Consider the following 22,357-nt stretch of genomic DNA (forward strand, 5'->3'; position numbering starts at 1 on the left):
TGGGAATTTTAATATAAAGCATGACAGTGAACAAGGAATAAACAAGCCAACTTTACCAAAAGTAATTAATAAAAATCATAAATGAAAGGCAAGTTGCATTATGCTCGGTAGAGTGGGAATATGATGCCATTTATTTTCACAGGTTGAGATAACCACAGATACTGGACAATGGAGCAACTATGAGGAAACAAAACTGATGGGGTAATCAGCTTTGAGATGCCATGAGGGGCCACTGAATGGGATCTACTGTTTCAGAGTAACCAGGAAGAACAACATAAAAGTAGGCTATTTCCCTCTTTCAACTTCAGCTCACATACTTGGGGATACATACAGTGTTTCTTCATTAATTAAAAAACACTGACAAAACAGAAAGAGAATGTGAACGTATGGCAAAAACCACCACAATACTGTAAAGTAATTGAGTGAGTGAGTGAAGTCGCTCAGTCGTGTCCAACTCTTTGCCACCCCATGGAAAAAACCAGAGAGAGACTCACAGACTTAGAAAATGAACTGATGGTTGCTGGGGGAGGGGAAGGGATAGTTACAGAGTTTGGGAAGGTCATGTACACACTGTTTTATTAAAAATGGATAACCAACGAAGGACCTACGGTATAGCACGGGGAACTCTAGTCAGTGTTAGGTGGCACCTGGATGGGAGCAGGGTTTAGAGGAGAGTGCACACGTGTGTATGTATGGCTGAGCCCCTTTGCTGTCTACCTGAAACTACCGTAACGTTGTTAATCGGCTATATGCCAATACAAGATAAAAAGTTTAAAGTTTGAAAAAAATTTTAAATGTATTGGAAAATGTATTCAAATCAGAAGGCAACATTTAGCTCAAAGAGAATGAAGATTGTATTTGAAAGGTCAGATTTGGGAACCTACACAAATATTTGAAAAGACTTCTGCTGCCAGAAAATTATCAGATAATTAACAGAAAATTATCCCTTCCCTAGGGCATACTGTAGGCAAATTGCAAAAAGGGGAAAATAACAACTACCCAATGTCTGACCCAGGTAGATTAATACTGAAAACAATCCCTTTGTTATTTTGTGTGTGTGTGTGTGTGTGTGTGTGTGTGTGTGTGTGTGTAGTACATTATAATACCTACATGTAAATCCCTAGAATTTTCACTCATAGAAAAAATATCAGATAAGTATTGGATGGTTATTTTATTTTCAGGAAGATTTTCACAATGATTATTTTCTGTAGAAATCTTAAGACTTTATCTGGTACAAAGTACCTTGCACAAAGAATCCTCAATAAACAGCTATAGATGTGAAGGTAGAGATGGTGGAGAAGAGACTGGACCCTTGGGCATGGCCCAAGTTCCCCCTCTATCTAGCAGCGTGAGCTAGGCAGGTCACCCCACCTTTCTTGTTTCAGTTGGTTCATTTATAAAGATAGAAATTTTACTGCTACATCTAAATCTTACCTAGCTTTAAAAAGTCTTTTTCAGATATAATTCCTAAGGAAATACCAAATCACACATAAATCTTTCATTCTAGGCTTTACTCCCTTTAAACATCATCAGATCCATAAATAGCCATGCTTTCTGAGAAATGAAAATGATTCTCTCCCCTTTATTTTTAAGTAAAGGAATAGTTTATCAAGAAAGTTTCCACTTAGCCTTCCTCAATTTCCAGGATTTAAAGTGGGGTGATACAAGAAGGAACTTTGGTTTCCTTGTTATTGTTGTTTAATCACACTTGCTTTTGGTTTGAAATTTTAGAAATCTATGAAATAAAAAAATTCCTTTTGTAACTACTGCTGCTGCTAAGTCACTTCAGTCGTGTCCGACTCTGTGTGACCCCACAGACGGCAGCCACCAGGCTCCCCCGTCCCTGGGATTCTCCAGGCAAGAACACTGGAGTGGGTTGCCATTTCCTTCTCCAAGGCATGAAAGTGAAAAGTGAAAGTGAAGTCACTTAGTCGTGTCCAACTCTTAGCGACCCCATGGACTGCAGCCTACCAGGCTCCTCCATCTATGGGATTTTCCAGGCAAAGTACTGGAGTGGGGTGCCATTGCCTTCTCCAGTACTATCAGATAAAACGTCTTCTGCTACAGAGGTCTAGAAAAAGGAAAGATATAGTGATAATATCAGGAAAGATATAGGGAGTGCATGTGTGCTGAGTCATGTCCAACACTTTGCAACACTATGGACTGTAGCCTGCCAGGCTCCTCTGTCCATGGAATTTTCCAGGCAAGAATACTAACCTGCCAAAATATACATTATCCTTCTATGTAATGAAGTCTGAAAAAAGCATTTTTTGGTTGAATTTTGACCAGAAATCACAACAAATGTTTTACATATATGGTTTATATTCATTACATGTAACATATTGATATTGAGATTAAAAAAATAACTTAGAAAATATATCTTCTTGTGTTTGCACTGTGGTTTTACCCCACACGTCACTTCTCTTCCCTATGAATCATATTCTCTATTTCTTTCAACATTACTTTTATTGCTTTGTATCTTGGAGTAAAATGCCTAAGATCTCAACTAACAGATCAATATGGAGATTGAGATATCTGTAGTAAGTGTATCTAAATAACTATATGTATTTTATTTTCATCTTTTAGGCTACTTTAGATATACAGTGGCACGAGATCAAACAATATCCACATTAATCCTAGCTGGGTGTCCTCAATTTTTTATTTGCACATTTGATTCTCAAGCCAATTTACCACTCGTGAATATTTGTTGTTGTTTAGTCTCTAAGTCGTGTCCAGCTCTTTTGCAACCCCATGGACGGCAACATGCCAGGCTCCTCTGTCCGTGGGATTTCCCAGACAAGAATACTGGAGTCCACTGCCTTTTCCTTTTCCAGGGGCTCTTCCAGGCCCAGCGAGCGACCCCACATCTCCTGCGTTGGCAGGGGGATTCTTTACAACTGAGCCACCAGGGAAGCCCTCTTGAATATTATATAGATGAAAGGGCTGAAGTTATTAAAAGTCAAAATGTGCAAATAATTTGCAAAGAAAAAAAAAAAGCAAGTGATTTCTCTTCATTTTTAGAAATTCCTTACTTCTAACCATTCTCAGTGCACTCCTTTCAGATCAGTCACAGTATATCTTAATTACTTTAAAAATCTCATTATTGAAAGCCTAGATAATAAAAGATAAAACTCCAAAAGCATTAGTTCAGAAGAGATTATCCAAATATACAAAAACCCACATTTTTATAAGCAAGCAAACACACCAAAAAAAAAAAAAAAAAAAAAAAAACCCAAGCAGAAAGAATAGAGAAGACATTATTGTACAGTCCTTCCAAAATTCAGAATGTTCAAGACAATTAAACATAGTTTAACAAACTGCCAGAGAACAATGCACATGCATTTTTCTGGACTTTCCAGGTTTACTGTTATCTCTTAAGTCAGGCATGCAGGAGAACACATTCTATCTTCAGCTGCACAGAAATGAATGTTCAGTATATTCATTCACTGGCTTGTTAATGAGCACATTGAAGAACAGGTACAAAGCCACCTACCATTGTCACTGTCTCCTGCGGAGGGAACACAGTAGCTAGAGTTGTCCCATGTTTGTGCCTGTGTAAGTTTGTTGAAGGAGATAGGAGGAAGAGTGAGGGCTGGGTCTGCAGGACAGCGAGAGAGCCAGTCCGCGTACAGTCGCACAAGGACCAGGAAAAACCAAAGGGGCGGCAGCATTTCACAAATGCATACGGGTTGTATGGAAATGAAGCGAATTTCAAATTATGGGATTTAATTTCAAATGTACAATACAGCAGGAGAATGAAAGATGGCGCATGGAATAAAAAGAACGATAAAAAACTGAGTGTTAGTACTTATCAATCATAGACTTGGCATGCAGTTAATATCATTCATCGTTAACAGTTCTCAAGCCCACAGACTTAGAGCACTAATGAATCATGTCAGAGGAAAGAAGGGGCCCCCATAGATTATGCAGATAAAAAGCAAAAGCCCTACCAGATACCTTTCCCAAAGACCTTCTAAATAACAATTTTAGCAAATATGACTCACCATAAAAGTTGGCTATGCAAAGTTTAATATGTGTAAATATGTCTATTATTTATAAATAAAGCTATTATAGAATCGGCATTTACAGTTGGTGAATTTTTTTCCCCAAGGCAGTGTAAAATTTCTCTTTAAAGACATCTATAATGATAGCTGAAACTAGTCAACTCTGCTCAACCCTTGAACCATAGATATACCTCTCAATATTGTCTTAGATATTGATCAGTATAAAACCAATTTTGGACACTAGTTGAGTCTCCTTAACAACAAACCTAATTAACCAATAGATATATACCAGTTCAAAGAAATTCTAAGTCGGTCATTTATGAAATAACATCTCTTTTGGGGGCACTAACTTTTCAATAGTAGTTTTTGATATTTAGAAAATACCTATACAATTTTTATTCAATCTTAAGGCAAGGCCAGTAAAATACATGGACATGTTTCTAGGAATGACTATTTGTCTTTCCTTGGAGGAAAACATAGAAAAAAATTTCTTTTGGAAAAAACTACCAGCCAACTTAAAGAATCTAAGTTTCTATTCCAAATTTCTGATTTGAGAAGTCTGTTTTTATTTATAACACAGAAATCACATGAATTCATATACTTAATTTTAACATAAAAATCACTTTTTAAAGATCCAAAGCTACTTAATCAAAAAGAATGATATGATCTTCAATTAAGATTACTATATATTTTCCAGAAAATGTCAAAAATACATACTGTAATATTTTAAACTTAATAAATGATAATTTAAACATTCCCAATAGATGATGCTAGTTTCATAAAGTTCCAACATGCCATCTGATGTTTCTGAAGAAAAATCAGTATTATTTACAACAAACTCCACAAAGCTTTCAACAGCTAGCACAATTTCCACACTGGTTAGTCAGCATTATAGAAAGGCTGGAAGCTAGGAGAGGAAATTATCTTTGTTTCCTGCTATTCAAAATGAATATTTCACTTAGTTTTCACCACTGCAAAGGATCAGAAATGGTTCAACAGTGTGGGCACAAAGTTGATAAGCTGAATTTGGACCCCATAAAAAGAACTGGAAAAGTCATGGAGACAATTTTATGACTAAACTACAAAGATGCACATGTAAAAGAATATTATTTTGTGGAGATACGTTCAACTTTTGATTTGCTCAGTTATTAGAACTTTTAAAATTGGCTAAAACTGCCTATAAGGGACAGGAGAAAGCCTAGCCAAATATGAGGCCCTCGGTGTGTAGAGAACATTCCTGGTAGATCACCACTCAAGGCATGGGTGCCCCCATTCCTCCCAGCACAACCTGAGACCTTGCAAATTGAAGCCCTGCCCATCTCTGGCTGCATACACTCAGGTCTGTAAATGGTGAGGCCAGTCATTTGAGTACAATTTCAAGTACAGTTCGGCTCTCCATAAAACACTTCCTAAGCCCCACCACACACCCAAGCATGTTCTCAAAAAGCTTTGTCTTATAGTCCATTCAAAATGCCAGGAAACCATTACATCTGGCCACACGTTACCCATCAACCAACTTCCTCCAAAAATGAAAAAACATTCCTTTATAAAAGAATTATCTTTTTTTCTCCTATGGGTAAAAAATTATACGTATGTGTATCTGCAACTGCTGCCAAAATGCTTTACTAATAAACCCAAGAATATCTAAGTTCTTTACTACCTTTTGCTTAAAGCATCTGAGTGCCTTCTTAGCACTTAACTGAAAAGCATTGGTACAGAATATTTGCAAAAGACCTAAGAATGAAAAATATTAAAACAAAGAAGCACCTAAAAGAAGGTAGACAGTGCTAGAACTTTAGGTGGAGACATCAGAAGAACCAAATTTTTCTATGCATACTCCTTTTTAAAATCAGTAGTTATTTTGCCCATTGCTATAATTTACATTTGTGAACGTACTAATAATAAGTTAAAATAAAGTACGTAATATAACCAGAAAAGGCCTTTAAAATCTCTCCTGACCACTCACGTGAGTCTTGGAATGACTGCCCTGTCACAGAAGTAAACACACAGACCTTTCCAAGGTCCACAGAGCAAATGAGGGGTGTCTCACCAAGAGTCGTCATCCTTAATGCAGCAAGGTACCAGCCGCCGCCGAGGCAAAGGGGCGGCTATTTTATCCAAAAAGCATTTCTGTACCAATACATGCCCCAACATTTTCCTCTCTTCGCTCTGATTCAAAAGAAGGTAAGATCATCTGTTGCTGATAACACAGCCTTAAGAGGAGATACACTGACAACAGAGCTGGAAAATGTGGCCTCGCCAAGCTGTAGCAAGGTTCTGATGCCAGGATTCAAACGCACCAGCGCTGACAAGGCTGCTCCCATTATAACAAATGCACGTAAAAAGCTAAAGAGAAACTCAGGAGTTGTTTCACGTGGGCAACAACACTGGGGTTTCCATTTACCTGATCGAGGTTTCAGGCCAAACAGAGCTGTGCTGGTGTTGGTCGGAGAGCTGGCGGGGGAGTTCTCTCTCATCTGTGGTGTTAGAAGGAAAGGATACTTTTTAAAGAACTGGAGCAGAACTATGCATGCTTCTCCAGGATCGGATCAAGGGTTGTAACAAAACCACGACCTCCTTGCATTGGCTGCTGTGAGGAAGTCCTGACTAAAAAACATGATAACGGATGCATCTTCACATTGCAAATTCTTGTGGTAGAATCAACAGAATGTTATTTGGGGGGAGATTTATTCAATTTTTATATGTTCATTATAAAAGAGTTTATAATCGTGTGATACTGGTAATCCTTTTCTGCTCCAGAATAGATGTGTGCATTCAAGTGCACGCACGCACGTGCACACACACACACACACACACACACATACATCACCTCACAGAGGGCACATCTGATAAAGACTCTCATACCACAGTGAGATGAGAAAACAGATGACACTGAACAGATGTCTCAGCTATGTGGAAACCCCATGAATCATTTATGGTTAACAAGACATTCTAAATGTTGCCTATTTGAGCTATTTTCACTCTGCTTTCTATAAAAATGCTGCTATATTTAATTTTCAAAATATATCTTATAAAATGAGTCTTTAATTATGGATAGGGCTGGATCAGGCTATGAGAACTAATGAGAGATTCCCTCAGAGATTCTGCAATACAATTAACTCACAAATCACAACAGTCTCAGATTACAGATTTTTGTAAAAGATATTCCAATTCAGGTTTCACAAAACACCTCAGCTTTCATTAATCATCAGGAAACTTACCTCATTGGGAGAATACTCGCTCCCATTACTCTGTAATGTTAGGTCATTTTGCACCTAAAGAAAGAAAAAAAATGCATGGTATGTTCCATCAGACTATAAATTTTTGAGGCAAGAACTGAGTCTAACTTGTATCATATCCCAGGCACACAGGGATACAATACCTAATACATGGAATTAATTTGTAGTTAAGTAGGCCATTCTTACTGTACACTTTCTAAAAACATGCAGCTATATTCACAGAAAAATACATCTAAAATATACAAACTAAGAAAAGGGATTTCCCAGAGTAAAGAGCTCAGCCCAAAGTACCTGTGAACATCAGCTTGCCAGGTTACCCAGTAACCTGCAGGCTCCCACGTGCTGAGAGCATAAGGGTTTTCAGAAATGGCCCAAGGCAGTAGTTGCCAAATACACAAAATCTCACTGGGAGCTTTTTAATGAACGAACATGCCTGGACCTAGGAAAGTCTTATGCTATCAATTCAACATCAGTTTGTTTTGACAACCAATGAGAAAACTCAATAGTTTATTTTACCCAGATCTGCCTTTTTTATAAGGTAATCAAGAACCCCAGGGAATTCCCTGGTGGTCCAGTGATTAGGACTCCACACTTTCACAGTCGAAGGCCCAGGTTTGATTCCTGGTCAGGGAACGAATGGAGAAAGAAATGGCAACCCACTCCAGTGTTCTTGCCTGGAGAATCCCAGGGAAAGGGGGAGTCTGGTGGGCTGCCGTCTATGGGGTCGCACAGAGTCGGACACGACTGAAGCGACTTAGCAGCAGCAGCAGCAGGGAAGTAAGATACTTCCTTACGACATGGCCAATGACAACAACAAAATCCCATTGATCCACCCTATAAAAAATTTGGTGATAACTAATATAAACATGTTCATACATATCATCAAACTAGTATAAATTTAAGATGTCTATTCCTATTGTTGAGGACTGCTATTAAAAAACATTCCCAACTGTGACAAATTCAAGGGAATAACATATTTTTAGAATAAAATGTCATTGATTTCCCTACCCAATTAAATGTCTTAACTGCTAACAAGTAAGTTGCAGTTTTGATTCTCTATCAAAAACTCTGTTCTCCAGTTTTCCCTGTGCTCCTCCAACATCCTTCCCCACTGGACATTATTTATGTATGAGAGTATACTTTGCAGTTCTTCCTGGATGGATGCCAGTGCTACCCAAACTTAACGGGGACAGTCATCTAAAGTGTGTTAAAAGGCAGAGAATGTGGTGTGCTAATTACAGGCCATTTCACAATCTTGGTCTCACCAACGTAACCGGGCACCAGCCTCCCTCGTGGTGCTTCTGTCCGGTTTATGCTCCATGCTGATTCCATCATGGACATGCTGTCCTGCCCAGCACAGCCTCCTGGGACCCATCCAAATGCAAATCGCCCTTGAAATCTAGATTAACCTCTCTCTCCTTAAACTCTTATCCCTTCTCCTACTATCCCAGAGTACCTAAAACACCCAGGATTATGGGCCATCTCACAGTCTTCTCTGCTTTCTCAGTACCTATGGCTTCTTTCCTCCACAATTTTTTAAATGCCTTAAAAGTGAGGGCAACTTCATCTCCTTCCTATTCCAGTCTTGGGTACTAAAAACAAGGCCACATCCAGCACAAGGACTCAACACAGACTGGCTAACTGATGCAAGACTCTGCTTACGAAACTGATTTCTTCCTGAATTGGGTGGAAGAAATAATACAGAAATAACCAGACCATAAAGGAGGGGCCCACTTAAGTTCCACATATCATGGGCACTGGCCTTGCTCATCCACCACTTTCTTTTCCATTCCTCCTTTCTTTTCCATTCCTCCTTCTTGCGACTTTTTTTTTCCACCAGAGCCAGAAATTCTCCCTCCCTTTTTAAAAGCATGAAGACATACATATCTGTCATGGACAGAGAATTGCCCAAAGAAGGAAGATAAGGAATAAGAATTCCTTACACCAAACGTGACTCCTTGTTCCACCAAAAAGAAAAAAAAAAAAAAAAAAAATTAATACTGTAAATCAGAGATGGAATGGAGATTTTTTTTCCCCTAGAGGCTTGGTGTCTTCCTGATACTCCTAAAACCAGGCACAGAGGAGGGCATCTATTTTACTGGAATCAAATGTGGTTCTGCAGCGTCTTCCCTGGTGGCCCAGTGGTTAAGACTCTGTGCTTCCAATGCAGAGGGCGTGGGCTCGACCCCTGGTCAGGGAACTACGTCCCACATCTTAGTGAGAATCTCTGTGTGCTATGCGGCACAGCCAAAAAAAAAAAGATGAAAAAAGTGGGTCTGCAGCAGGATTCTACCGTGGTCTCAAAGTATCTCTTCACTGACTACTAGTTGCAAGGGGAAATAAAACAATACTTAAATGGTGGAGAAATCAAGTTCCACGTCCACTGGGTGATCAAGTTACCATCACCAGCGAAGCTCAGACATTCACAATGTGCCTCTGAAGGTGATACCCTGAGAAGGACACCACGTCACCTGGGCAGCATCCCAGACAAGAACACGGAGACTCAATCTGATCACGAGGAAATACGAAGGATTTCTGTCCCACAAAATAAGAGGCAGTTCATTCTTTAAAAAAGAAGAGCACTATATTCTTTAAAATTTTAAGGTCATAAAAAAATCAAAGAAAGGCTATAGAAATATCCAGAATAAAGGAAACTATAGGTACCTGACAACTATTGCTTCTAAACTGGATCCTACTAAAGGGGAAATAGTGCTATGAAAAACGTCATTAGATCAATCTGAATATTTGGACTATGGAGAGCAGATTAGATGAAACTATTTTATCAGTGTAAATTTATGAAGTTGATAACTGAAGTCGAGTTATATAGGATAAAATCCCTATTCTTAGGAAAGGTACATTGATACGTTTAGGGAAAAGGACTATGACGTACAAAACTTATCCTTTGATTCTCAGAAAAAGAACTCTGGGGAGGAAGAGATACCACAAAAGTGGTAAAATGTTAATTACAGAAAATGTGGATAAAAGGTTATAATTTTTTTGTAACTTTTTGCAGACTTCTGTAATTTTTTAACCTTTTATAATTATTTCCAAGTAAAAAGCCAAATACAAAAGTAAGTCTGAACAGAATCAAAAGGAGCATGTCTCAAAAGGAGGGTCTCATGAAATAGACCCAGGACAGCCTTCACCTAAGCGGCTCCCTGACGTCCCACTCCTGGGTCATTGAGTGACCCTCCACTTGGGGAGGAGGGAGTGCAGTGACTCTAAGGACAGAGCGGAGGAACAGTCACAGCTAAAGTCAGGTGTCCTGGGTTATAAGACGGATCCTAACTTACAGAAAATCAAGGAGAAGTTAGAGAGGTAGCCCACAGGAGTCCATAGTTAGCAAGCCTTTGAGATGGAAAGAAAACTCAATGTAATCCCAAATCACAATACTCAACTATGAAACCATATTCTCTAGGAACATGGGTTTTTAAACTATAGCTCTTTTCCTACTTATTTAACACAGAGACTTAGCTACTTAAGAGTGTGAGACTGCTTTACTATGGTGCCTGTTCAGATACCTCAAGGAACATAAGTTGGCTGTACTGAAATTAGCCATCCTAAACCCATTCAGTAAGAAGGGATGAAACAGGCTGTAACCAATGTTTTACTCCCGTGTCACTGACTCAGACCTCTCTCTCTCCCCACTTTTATCTTTGTGACCTTCCAAGCTTATCTCTAGTTTTATGTCAAAATTGCTTTCTCTGCAGCCACCTGAATTTTACCCTACATAGCTACCTAACCTACCTTAACCTGTCCCCAAATTCCCCCATCAGTTCATCTTTGCTAGTCTCTTAATCCTCCTACACATTTCTCAAATCACTTACCCTTATCTTTCAAGTCTTTCCTAATTTACATTTAGCTGGTCAGTTCATAGGCTGCTGGCACTGGCTGGTCCTACCTCCAGTTTCCGACAGAGCCAGGTTTCCCTGTGGGTCTTATTTGCCAAGGCCTGACTTAAAACTGTCTGACATAAAGATTTAGAGAATTCAATGGAAACAGTCAACTCTCATCTTCAATGGGAGGTGAAATATAATAGATAAGTAGGAAAACTAAAGAAGCTAAAAGTATAAAAAAATTGAAAAACAGATCTTGAACAAATTTGAATACCAATATCACTAATTAAAGTTCTTGTTCAGTCACTCAGTCGTGTCTGACTCTTTGCGACCCCATGAACTGCAGCACATCAGGCTTCTCTGTCCTTCACTGTCTCCTGGAGTTTGCTCAAACTCACGTCCATTGAGTCAATGATGCCATGCAACCATCTCATCCTCTGTTGCCCCCTTTCCCCCGTCCTTAATCTTTCCGAGCATCAGGGTCTTTTCCAATGAGCTGGCTCTTTGCATCAGGTGGCCAAAGTGCTATAATGAATGTTCTACCCCATGATACATCTTGACAGAATACGGTAGCCACTCATCTGTGGCAGAATACTGCACCAGAACTCTGGTTCATCCAAGAGCAGCCTTACCTCACATTCTGGAGACCTCTCCAGCTGTATTTGACCACTGTAGGAATTACAGAATAAAAAGATATAAATATAATTGAAAGCAAAAATATTTCAATGTAAAAAGAGAAAATATACTGTTATAGAAAAGTCAACATACTTTAGTGTGGAGTCTTGCAATTCCAAGTCATCTGCTGGGTCCACAGGGTAAAAGTTTACAACGCTTCTCTCTGTAATATCTGTGCTTAATCTAAAGAGTAGGGGGGGGAAAGTGTTACCAAATTACTAAACTTTAATAAATCCTACTGCTTTTAGTTATATACTTAAAAGTTGTGTTTATCATTAGAATTGAGTAATAAAAGGTTTATGGTAGAAATTTCAAACTATATAGTTTCCTCACCATGACTATATATATATATATTTTTTAAATATAATATAATTTTCAATCTAGTTTGGTATCAAAATCCAACTTATTTGAAATACAATAGCAATTTCTGATGAGGTCATTAAAGTCATAGGTAGCACACACTAAATTTTATTAAGAACTTAATAAGTTTGTAGAAACAAGTAAAGTTTCTCTCTACTACATTGTACATACACTATACTATAGATATGTCCCAACGGCATTTGTTTAATAGGAATATTAAAATAAAAAATTTCAAAATCAATTTGAGGTATGCATTTTATCTCTGAAATTGTCTTACCGTTTCTGAATTTCTTTAATTTTAAGAGCTGAATTTTTTTTAAGATCTATAAAACCAGGAATTTCTAAAAGTCATATAAAAGTTACAAAGCTATTTTAAAAGGTGGGTATGCATTCATAGTATACAATCCTATTGAAAATCATATCTAACCAACAATCAGAAATCCTTGAGAGAAGAAATCAACAAAGGCAAAACAGGAAAGCAATATTCAACTAAATTTTTTGATGTTAAGGTTGCATGAAAGGTAAAGCTCTAAAATTTAATCCTATGATCAGTGACTTGATTAAAACAAACAAAGCAATCTGGTTCAAGGAAATGAGATAAAGGGAAATCTTAATGTGTATATAAACTTTTTATGACTATTATTCAAGCAGCTAGAAATAACTGACCTCTTGAAGTGCCCTTTCTTTATCAGAAGCAAAAACAGGGCTCTTTCTTTATCCCTATTTATTACACAGACTCACAGACACATTATTATCAAGTCAGAACTGTAGCAGCAGAATATCTATTTCAGGACGCACAACAAAGATCTATAGCAGCCAAAGCAGTCGATTACTTTAGGAGGTCAAATCCATAAAAAGTTTTACAACATAATATAATTTTAAAATAACAATCCACAAAGATGCAAATCAACTATCCCTGGGACGGTTACTCAAAGCTATTTTCCTCCACGCCCACCAACTATGCTGACTGGCATCCTTGGCAACTTATTGCCTCAGACCTTTCCAAGCTGGAGCTGTATCTCCAGATCCTCAGTTCACCCACTTCTCATGAAGGAGCCACACCCGCCAGGGCACCCCGATCTTACTCTGGGTTCCAGTCCCACATTCCCTGGCCGCTGCTATTTTCACCAAACAAAGCCGTTCTTTTTCACTTTGGGGCTCACGTATTCACCTCGAATTTGTAAGCAAGGTTTACTGGAAACGTGATACAAAGTGTAAGAAGGCAGAAATATTAAAACAATATAAAGTTTGAGCCCACGTGGGGGTCTTTTCTCTGCCACATCACGTCTTTGAGGCTCTATCTCGGACTCAAATTCCTTTCCTGTTGATAGGCTCACCCTTGGGAACTCCATCCATTTATAATACTGCTTCCATTACAACATATCTTATGAAAGTAACTTTTATTGTACTTTATTTATTTTTAAAATTTATCTGGCTGAACTGGGTCTTAATTGCAGCATGTGGGATCCAGTTCTCTGACCAGGGATCGAACCCTGGCCCCTGCCTTGAGAGCTCGGAGTCTTAACCACTGAACCACCAGGGAAGTCCCTGAAAGTAACTTTTAAGTCTAAGTCTTGGAGCCCCAGACCTACACATCTAGCAGCTGAATGGACACTATCACACTGCCACCTTGGAGTCTGTGCAGCAGGTCCTAAACTGACCCCAATACCCTCCTTCTCAAACTGGCTGCACCCCATGGTTCCCCATCTCAGATAGAGACAGGAGGGGTCAGGTCCAAAACCCCTTGGACTGTTTCCCTCCATCCTCGCCCCCACTTCAAACAATCACCAAAGAACTACCACAGTATCTACTACTGAGTATCTCCAATGTTTAAAAGTATAAACAAAATCCATAATTTAGAAACACTCAGAGAAAACTTCCATCTTGATATATTTGTTTCTAGTTTCAATTGTTAATGGGACCTGGGGCTTCCCTGGTAGCTCAGCTGGTAAAGAAACCACTTCAATTCCTGAGTCAGGAAGATCTGCTGGAGAAGGGATAGGCTACCCACTTCAGTATTCCTGGGCTTCCCTGGTGGCTCAGCTGGTAAAGAATCTGCCTGCAATGCGGGAGACCTGGGTTCAATCCCCTGGGTTGGGAAGATCCCCTGGAGAAGGCAAGAGCTACCCAACTCCAGTATTCCAGCCTGGAGAACTCCATGGACTTTATAGTCCATGGGGTCGTAAAGAGGCAGACACGACTGAGTAACTTTCACTATCCACTAATTCCACTTATATCATTGGGATCAAATTTTATGTACTTTTACACTTTTTAAAGTTAACATTTTATAGTGAGCAACCTAAAATACATTGGAAAGTTTAAAAAAAATGTATTGGTGGCATATTTCATCTTATTAGGGACCATAATTTAAGTATCTCCAAACTGTTAGATCATTGCCTTTTTCCCAAATATTTGCTAGGAAAAACACCTCTCTCACAACTGCTGTTCATGTCTCTTTGTGCCTTACGATACATTTTTGGAATTAATTCAAAAGCTTTCTGTCTATTTTTAGGCTATGGCAGAAACTACAAGGGTGCCTTCTGGAGAACGGTTCTGCCAGTGCACCTTTCCACCAGCAGTTATTTATTATTTCAAATCCTCACAACAGTAAAAGACAAGTACTTATAGCCCATTTTACAGATGAGAACACTGGGGTGCAGAGAACTTGTGTAACTCATCCAGAGTAACTGGTGCTAGAGCCGGGCTTGCGACCAGTGTCTGGCTGACCAAGGCGTGTTCTCCTCCAGCCGTACTATTTCCTCGCTCCATATAATTACTCTCTCTGTCTCTCTCTCTATCTCAAACTCCCTCTCTTACACACACACACACACACACACACACACACACACACAGACGCTCCCTTCTCCCAGTTTCCACCTTTCTCACTGACTGCTCTGAGTTAGAATGTGAAACTCAGCTTTTTAAGGAACACACCTCGGTTAGGTGCTTACAAATAAGCCAGACTCTGAGCCAACCATGAGGGAGAATGAACACGCATCATCACATGTTAAAGCCATCGCTGCCTCCTTCTACATATGAAATTAAGTCTCAGCTTCTCAACCCCGAATTTGAAGTCACACCTGCGTCACTCCAAACAGCTCCTCTGGGAAGTCCCACTCCTGGCTGCACATCAGAAGCACCAGCAGGACTTTTTAAAAAATGAAAATGGCCAGGCCCCCCGCACCACTGGCTGTCAGGCAGAGCGTCTGTGTTTTGAAACTTCTACAAATGATGCTGAAGCACAGCCAGCGTGGGAGATCACCTTTTCCGCTTGAGATTTTCCAAGCTTGCTCCACTCTTCTTGACCTCCATGCCTGTGCATGAGCTTTTAATTCATTCAGTCCAGAATTCACTTTCTCCTTGAAAGTGCTAGCTGTTAAAGGCCCAGGTGAAATACTCTAAACTTCAGAAGGCTGGCTGAGCCACCTCCGCTTTTCCATCCCGAGTCAAGCATTCATTCTATCGCTTGTTTCCTTCACTTCAAGCCCTTAAATCCATTACACTTATAAATCACTACTCAAGGCAACGTCTGTTGTGATCGTTTAAGTTCTTGGAAGGAAGAGCTGTGTCTTGTTCATCCTTATATCCCCCAACATACACACTGCACATCTTTCCACACTCTAAGCACTCAACTAATGTCGGCAGAATTGAAATGCTTTTCAAATCAATTGCTGAAGGTTTCCAGCCATGCTCAGCCTGACGTGTGAGTATTCCTTCAGAGCCAGGAACAGTGTTGGTGCACTCTCCCTGGCACTCTGGGACTCACTAATAACTCTTTCCATAAATTCCCAGAACCTGGTGTGATTTCCACACCCACCATATTACAAGACCACATCATCTTCACATTTAAATCCCCATAAACCCTGAACAGTTTACCAGGGATAACCTTTGGATCTATTTCTCCATCAGTACTGCATTACTGAAAAATATTTTGTCCATGGGCATCCTATTATCTTCAGCTAAAAAATCAAAAACTATACTGATTGCATATAGTGCCTATTGATAATGACTAATTCAATTAAAAAATTATCACCCAAATCTTTGGAAATATTTAATTTAGTTAACATATACTTGGCACCATATGTATGGATGACTGAGTCACTTTGCTGTACAGCAGAAATTAAACACAGCATTGTAAATCAACTATACTTCAATAAAAATTTTTAAAAAGAAATAAATATGGCAGCACATGATAAATTAATACTTGCCCTTTTTAGAAAATCTCTTATATTTCTATATTCCAGGGGTTTAAACTTCATTAATATAAAATATGTACTTTGACTATTTCTGTTGTTTAAACATTATACAAAAATCACCCTATGAATTGCATGAAGGATGAATGAATTTCTAGAAATGACAAACAGCGGGTAATTGATCTCAATCCCTCCAGAAGTTTGACTCTTTTGTTTATGCATCTTGGGAAAACAGACAGTTAAAACTAACTTTTTTTTTTCAGTGGTTAGTGGTGAGCCCATACTGTGTGTTACAGATACTTAAAAAACTGAGATAATGCACTTAATAAGTCAGTGTACATTATGGACCCATGGAACCTGGGCCAAGGAAAGACACACATACCTGTTGGGATCTTGCAGCAAATCCACCGCTTCCCTCAGCTGTTCAATCATTGCTATATTGAGGTCCTGGTCTTTGGATGCACTTATTCTGCAGCACGAAACCAAGCATGAGACTGAAAATGACCACTAGATCACGGATAGCACCTGGGTTCTCAAGAGCAAACTTACAAAAATCCACCTCACATCACAAAAATGATTTTGACAAACTCAGCATTTTAATGGAGATGTGTCAGAACTCTGTGGGGTGGGCTTCCAGAGTTGCTGGGGTGGGGGAGCCAGCTTGGCTGTAAAACACATCATTCAAAGTCTCTATGCCCCTGGGCCCCCACCTGCTCAACTGTAACACGAGCGCAATGGACAAGCTGAGTGGTTCTCAGTCCAGGCTCTTTAAGCAGTAAAATCATCTAAGGTGCTTTAAAAAAATGCCAGGTCTGATACTCCCAAGCAGGCTGTCTAGGGCTTGAACATTTTATTAAGGTTTACAGATGATACTGATTTACAGGCAGAGTTGGGAACAATAGATATAAGATTGAAAATGGGGTTTCAAAAGATTTACATAGTTTAAAAACTCTTTCTCTATAAAATCCATTTCCCTATAATTCTATGATTCTATAATCAAGCTAGTCCTCCTCCTCCTCACCATATCCAGTGAGTAGCTGGCTGTACTAGACAGTAATTTGAAAGGAACTCTGCAATATTTTTAAAAGGCAAGAGAGATTTGATCACGGTTACTGCTTTCCACTACCAAACATTAGTCAATGTCTTTCTATAAGTGGGGAAACTTTTAATGATGGAGTAAATTCTCACTAAGAGGAAAACCCTCAAGAAGTTTGATGGAAGGTCCAGGCCTATATGCTGGATCATGGAAAACAAAATCCTGGGAACCAAAAATCTACCCTATGCCATATGGTCCAAACTCAACGCCCTGGAAAAGGTTCACTGTCTTGACAGATCACTCATGCCCTCCTGCATAAAGCTAGCCAAGTAAATCTGTATATGCAATAGACTGGAAGGGATAGCCATCTGGTGTGAGATTCCTTGGGTTCAATCTTAGCCCTCTGTAACCCTGGGGCAAGATGATCAGTCTCCCTGTGCCTCAGTTTTGTCATCGGCAAAATGAGGGATAAAAACAGAATTTATCCCATAGGATTGTTGTAAAGAGGAAATGAGTTACAACCTGTGAAGTACTTAGGACAGTGCATGGCACGTGGTATTTAGAAAACATTAGCTAGCGCAACTATTAGACTTAGGTCCAAGACCTCAGAAGTATATGGTTTTCTCAGGCCTTGAGGACTCTGGGGAAGGAAGTGGGAACAGGACCATATATCATTTTAGGTCCATCTGTTGGTTGGTTCAGACAAAGGAAAGTAAGCTGAAATCTTTAGTGCAGCAATTCTATCTCATTTCCTGAATCACATTCTACCCAGAGCCTCATATCAGATAAAACTCACGGCCAGGGAAGGGGTATGGCCTAGTACTGTGTGGTCCCAATACTATGACAATAAGCACCGCGGGTAAACTTGCACCCTCTGATCAATACCATTGGACAGGACTATCAGCTTGCCCAAAGAAGAGTGGCCCTCGATTCTATCATGACAGAGCTGCTGTTCCACTTGTCACGTGCACTTTACAGGATGGAGGCTCATCCCCAGCTCTGGGTACTCACGTCCCCTCGGAAGGCCAGTGTGCGTCCTCTTCTATCCGTAACAGTTCTTCACAGGCCTCAGTCCTTTCCTATGGGGCAGAACACACGGGTCTCCTGAGAGCCATTGGCTGTGACAGTCTGCAGTCTAAACCTGCCTCCGTCCATGTTCATGGCAGCGCTACTCACCACAGCCAAAAAGCGGAGACGACCCAAGTGGCCGTGGATGGATGCATGCAGAAAACGTGGTCTAGACATACAACAGAATATCGTCCAGGCTTCAGAATGTAGGAAATTGTGATACATGTCACAACATAGATGCCCCTAAGGACAACATGCTAAGTGAAATAAATCAATCACGAAAAGAAAAACACTGTGTGATTTCACATACATGAGGTCCCTAGAATAGTCAAATTCATAAAGACAGAAGGTAGAATGGTAGTTGCCAGAGGAGAGGGGAGAGAGATTGGGAAGTTACTGTTTAATGGGTAAGGAGCTCCTGTTTTACAAGATGAAAAGAACTCTGGAGATGGATGGTGGGGATGGTTACACAGCAAGGTAAATATACCTACCGCTGAATTGTACACTTAAAAAAAACAGCTGAGATGGTAAGTTTTAGGTCATATGCATTTTACCACAATTAAAAATAAAAGACATGGAAGCCTGGTGTGCTGCGGTTCATGGGGTTGCAGAGTCAGACACGACTTAGCAACTCAACAATAACAACAACAAAACATTAAAATTTAAAAAAAGAGAGCCTGACTCTGGACTCTGGATAAGAGTCAGAAATGCAAAGCTTAACTCGATTCCTCATCGCCCTCTTAGTACCTCCTGATGTTGACAGATTCCTCCCCTGAGCTTGTCAGTTACATGGAAATATGCATTCTACTGTTTGTGAGGACCGTGTGTGTGTGTGTGTCTGTGTGTGCGCGCGTGTGCCTGCGTGTGCTATTAGGAAAAAGGGAAGCATAAAAGACTTAACGACAGAAAATGCCTCAAATTGCATCTGATGGTTTTCATGTGTAAAACATCCAGATTTCACTGAAATGCATCCCTCTCCTCTGATCCCAAAGAAGCACTCTGGTGGGAATCTTTAGAAAGGCCTCTTTCCCCTGTTGGAACTTCCATGTGCTGCTCTCCACTTTGATCTCCAACACAGAGAAATACTGCTTTAACTCAGCTGACAGCTAAAACGGAAGCCATCCCTGAAAGTGGGAACATTCCCCTAGCAAGCAAGGTACAACAGACAGGATTGTTTTCTGTGTCAAAGTTCTGACACATTATTAACTAACTCAGGCCCAGCCAACTCTCCACATGTGTCATGGAGAACAAGTCTCCTTCTAAGGAGGGATCTAGCTGCTTGATGCCAACCACTGGCTTGAAAAACACTGACTCTTTTTAAAAAAAAAAAAAGAAAAACACTTAGATTTTTTTCTATATTGATTACACATTTTGTGCATAATAAAAATCAATATATAAATTACTGCACCTCTATCCAAGTGATAGTGAAATTTATGGGTGAAAATATACAACCAGAAATAACCAAGAAAACATGTTCTTGTCTCTTCCTATTGGGTTTCAACTATAGGAGCCATGGGTATTTCCTTCTAAGTTTCAGTTTCACAATAAAAAGTAGCCAATATAAAACAAAAAATGTATAAAACATCTATTTCAGTACACAAAATAGGGGCATTCTGGGTTACTTTTGCTAAGTTAGATGGCTATACAGTCAATAAACATTATTCACTGATGTGGTATTTATGAATTTCTCTACTATCTGAAATCTATTTGTCACCCCAAAATCAATACTTGTGGTGATTTTGTAGACACACGCAGAGCCTGGTGAAAAACCAGAGTCCCCAACCCCAACATACACTTCCGCAGTTGAGGCTGAACAAGGGGAGGTCACCCATGCTTTTTTGTTTCAGCTTTCAGACTGTAAAAAAAGAGTCCTTTTCAGAGTCTACTTAGTATCAGATTTTCACATTTTGACGCTTTTCTTTGGTGATTTTGCATTTAAAATGCCCCCTAGCGTAGTACCAGAGTGCTGTCTTATTATCCTAAGCATGAGAAGGCTATGATGTACCCTAAGGAGAAAATACCTGTGTTAGGTAAGCTTCCTTTCTGCATGAGTTACAGGGTCTTTCTTGGCTGCAAATTCAATGTTAACAAACCAACAATCCACATTAAATAAGGTGTCTTGAGGCAGGAACACACATAAAACCAAGTTATGTACCAACCAGCTAACAAAAATGTGTGACCAGAGGCTCATAGGAACCTAACCCTGTATTTCCCATGGGAGCAACAGTTCAGGATTAGACAATTCAGTGTTTGAGGAGACTTTATATAACAGAACTATGTGAATGAGGATCAACTGTAGTTACAAAAGCACAAGATGCTCCTTCAGTGAAGGAGAGGAGACACGATTATATAAAACACAGAGCTCTTGAATAATTCAGTACACTGGATAGCAGTTAAACACACTCAAACTTTAAAACGGGCCTGATTTCGGTGTACAACTTTTCATTGTAGATTTAGGTTTTGTTTTACTGTTAGAGTTCTCTACCTGCCAAGAGAAGCCTCCTGCAGGAGTGTTTACTCGGGAAACATCTGGGGTAGATTTCTACACTCAGCTTTGTTCCCCTAGACTCCGCCCACAGGACCCAGTCTGTACAGTAGCCATTTCCATGGACCCAGTGCCTCCTGAAATCTCTAAATCTAGGAAACTTGCTTTTCTGAAACAACCTGCTTTTTTTATTTTATTATCACTTTAATTGTTTTCTTTCAGGGCTTCCACCATTAGACCCTTAACTTGAACTGTTCATAAAAGAAGGACCAAAGCCCATTTTTCCACATTTGTGTGACAGACTTGTCTCAGAGTTGACAGACAGGCGTCAAATGTGGGAGCGTCCTGTGAGAGCCACCGGCTGGAGAGTCACAGTCTGAGATTCTCACTTTAGGAGAATGCCTGGCAGGGTGGGATGCTGGATGCTCAGCAGGGGTTGGGGGACTCCTGCTGTCATCCGAATAAGCAGTGATGAGGCTCCACTGAAGCCACATAAGAGGAGGCAGAGGACAGAAGGAGGCAGTGTGGGTGAGATAATTTGAAATAAGAGCTGATGGATTAAATATACAGAATAACGAATTAGGTTTTCTGCAAATGTGCGTCATATGCCAGGATCACTGTGTTTGCTTTGAGCACACCCAAGTCTCCTACAGCGTACCGTTCAGCTGTTTTTCTCCCAGTTCCCTCGAAGGTGATGCTCAGAGACATTCGTTTAGATAGAGCCCAGCCATCCTAGCACCATCCTCAGGAATAAGGACCAGCACCTGAAGACCCCAGGCCTGACTTTAACACGGCAACTCAGAGACCACTGTCTCTCGCAACCCACAAGGTATCTGAACTAAACCAAAAGGATTATCTTTGTGATCCTTGGGTGCCATGACCAAGGCCAAAGCGCTGACAGGAACAAACCAACGCACGTAATCCTGTCACAAAGTGGAACCTTAACCGCCAGCTTTGTAAAGGGCTGGTTTTCCCCTCATTGTTGCCGCTCCTCTGATGAAGGTTCCTCTGACAATTTAGTGACTTCATCCAACCTTTCAACATCTCAGCGCCACTAACCCTGCTCAGGAATAAGTGACCTCAGAGAAACCTTCCTAAAAAGGGAATATATTCCTCTAAAAGTCTTCATTTTTCCTCCTTTGACTATAAATACACTCCCAAGAAAAGCATTGTCCTAGGATACATTGAAAAGCACGTGAAACTTCGTTTTAGCTTTTACTGGATGGTCACAGCAATTCTGATAAATTTCCTGACTTACCTGATGCACTGACTACTAGAAAGCTTAGTAATTTCCAAATACAAAAGAAAATCATACATAAACACAGACAGGCATGGATGGCAGGGATCAGGTCCTCATGTCAGCAGACAGACACACGAGGCATTGAGAAGATGGTACAGAGGCCTGAGGAAGGTGGCAATAAGCCGAGAGTGAAGGCGATGGGTTGGAAACCTTGAACTTAA

General features: G+C 40.0%; 1 protein-coding gene across 3 annotated transcripts in view; it reads right to left on the reverse strand.

Annotated features, from left to right (window-relative positions):
* The window catches only part of LRCH1 (leucine rich repeats and calponin homology domain containing 1), a 215,914-nt gene that overhangs the window by 34,915 nt on the left and 158,642 nt on the right, over positions 1 to 22,357 (reverse strand). For 2 of the 3 annotated variants that reach the window (XM_044926806.2, XM_025262999.3), the window contains exons 10-15: positions 18,355 to 18,422; positions 16,690 to 16,776; positions 11,848 to 11,937; positions 11,712 to 11,748; positions 7,226 to 7,279; positions 6,409 to 6,481 (exon numbers count right to left, since the gene is read on the reverse strand). In XM_044926806.2, coding sequence (XP_044782741.2) covers positions 6,409 to 6,481; positions 7,226 to 7,279; positions 11,712 to 11,748; positions 11,848 to 11,937; positions 16,690 to 16,776; positions 18,355 to 18,422 — 409 coding nt within the window. Of the gene's footprint in view, positions 1 to 3,493; positions 3,599 to 6,408; positions 6,482 to 7,225; positions 7,280 to 11,711; positions 11,749 to 11,847; positions 11,938 to 16,689; positions 16,777 to 18,354; positions 18,423 to 22,357 lie in introns of all 3 variants that reach the window. The other variant, XM_025263001.3, reaches the window with a different exon arrangement.

The sequence above is a fragment of the Bubalus bubalis genome, chromosome 13 (assembly GCF_019923935.1).
Source record: "Bubalus bubalis isolate 160015118507 breed Murrah chromosome 13, NDDB_SH_1, whole genome shotgun sequence".
Lineage (NCBI taxonomy): Eukaryota > Metazoa > Chordata > Mammalia > Artiodactyla > Bovidae > Bubalus > Bubalus bubalis.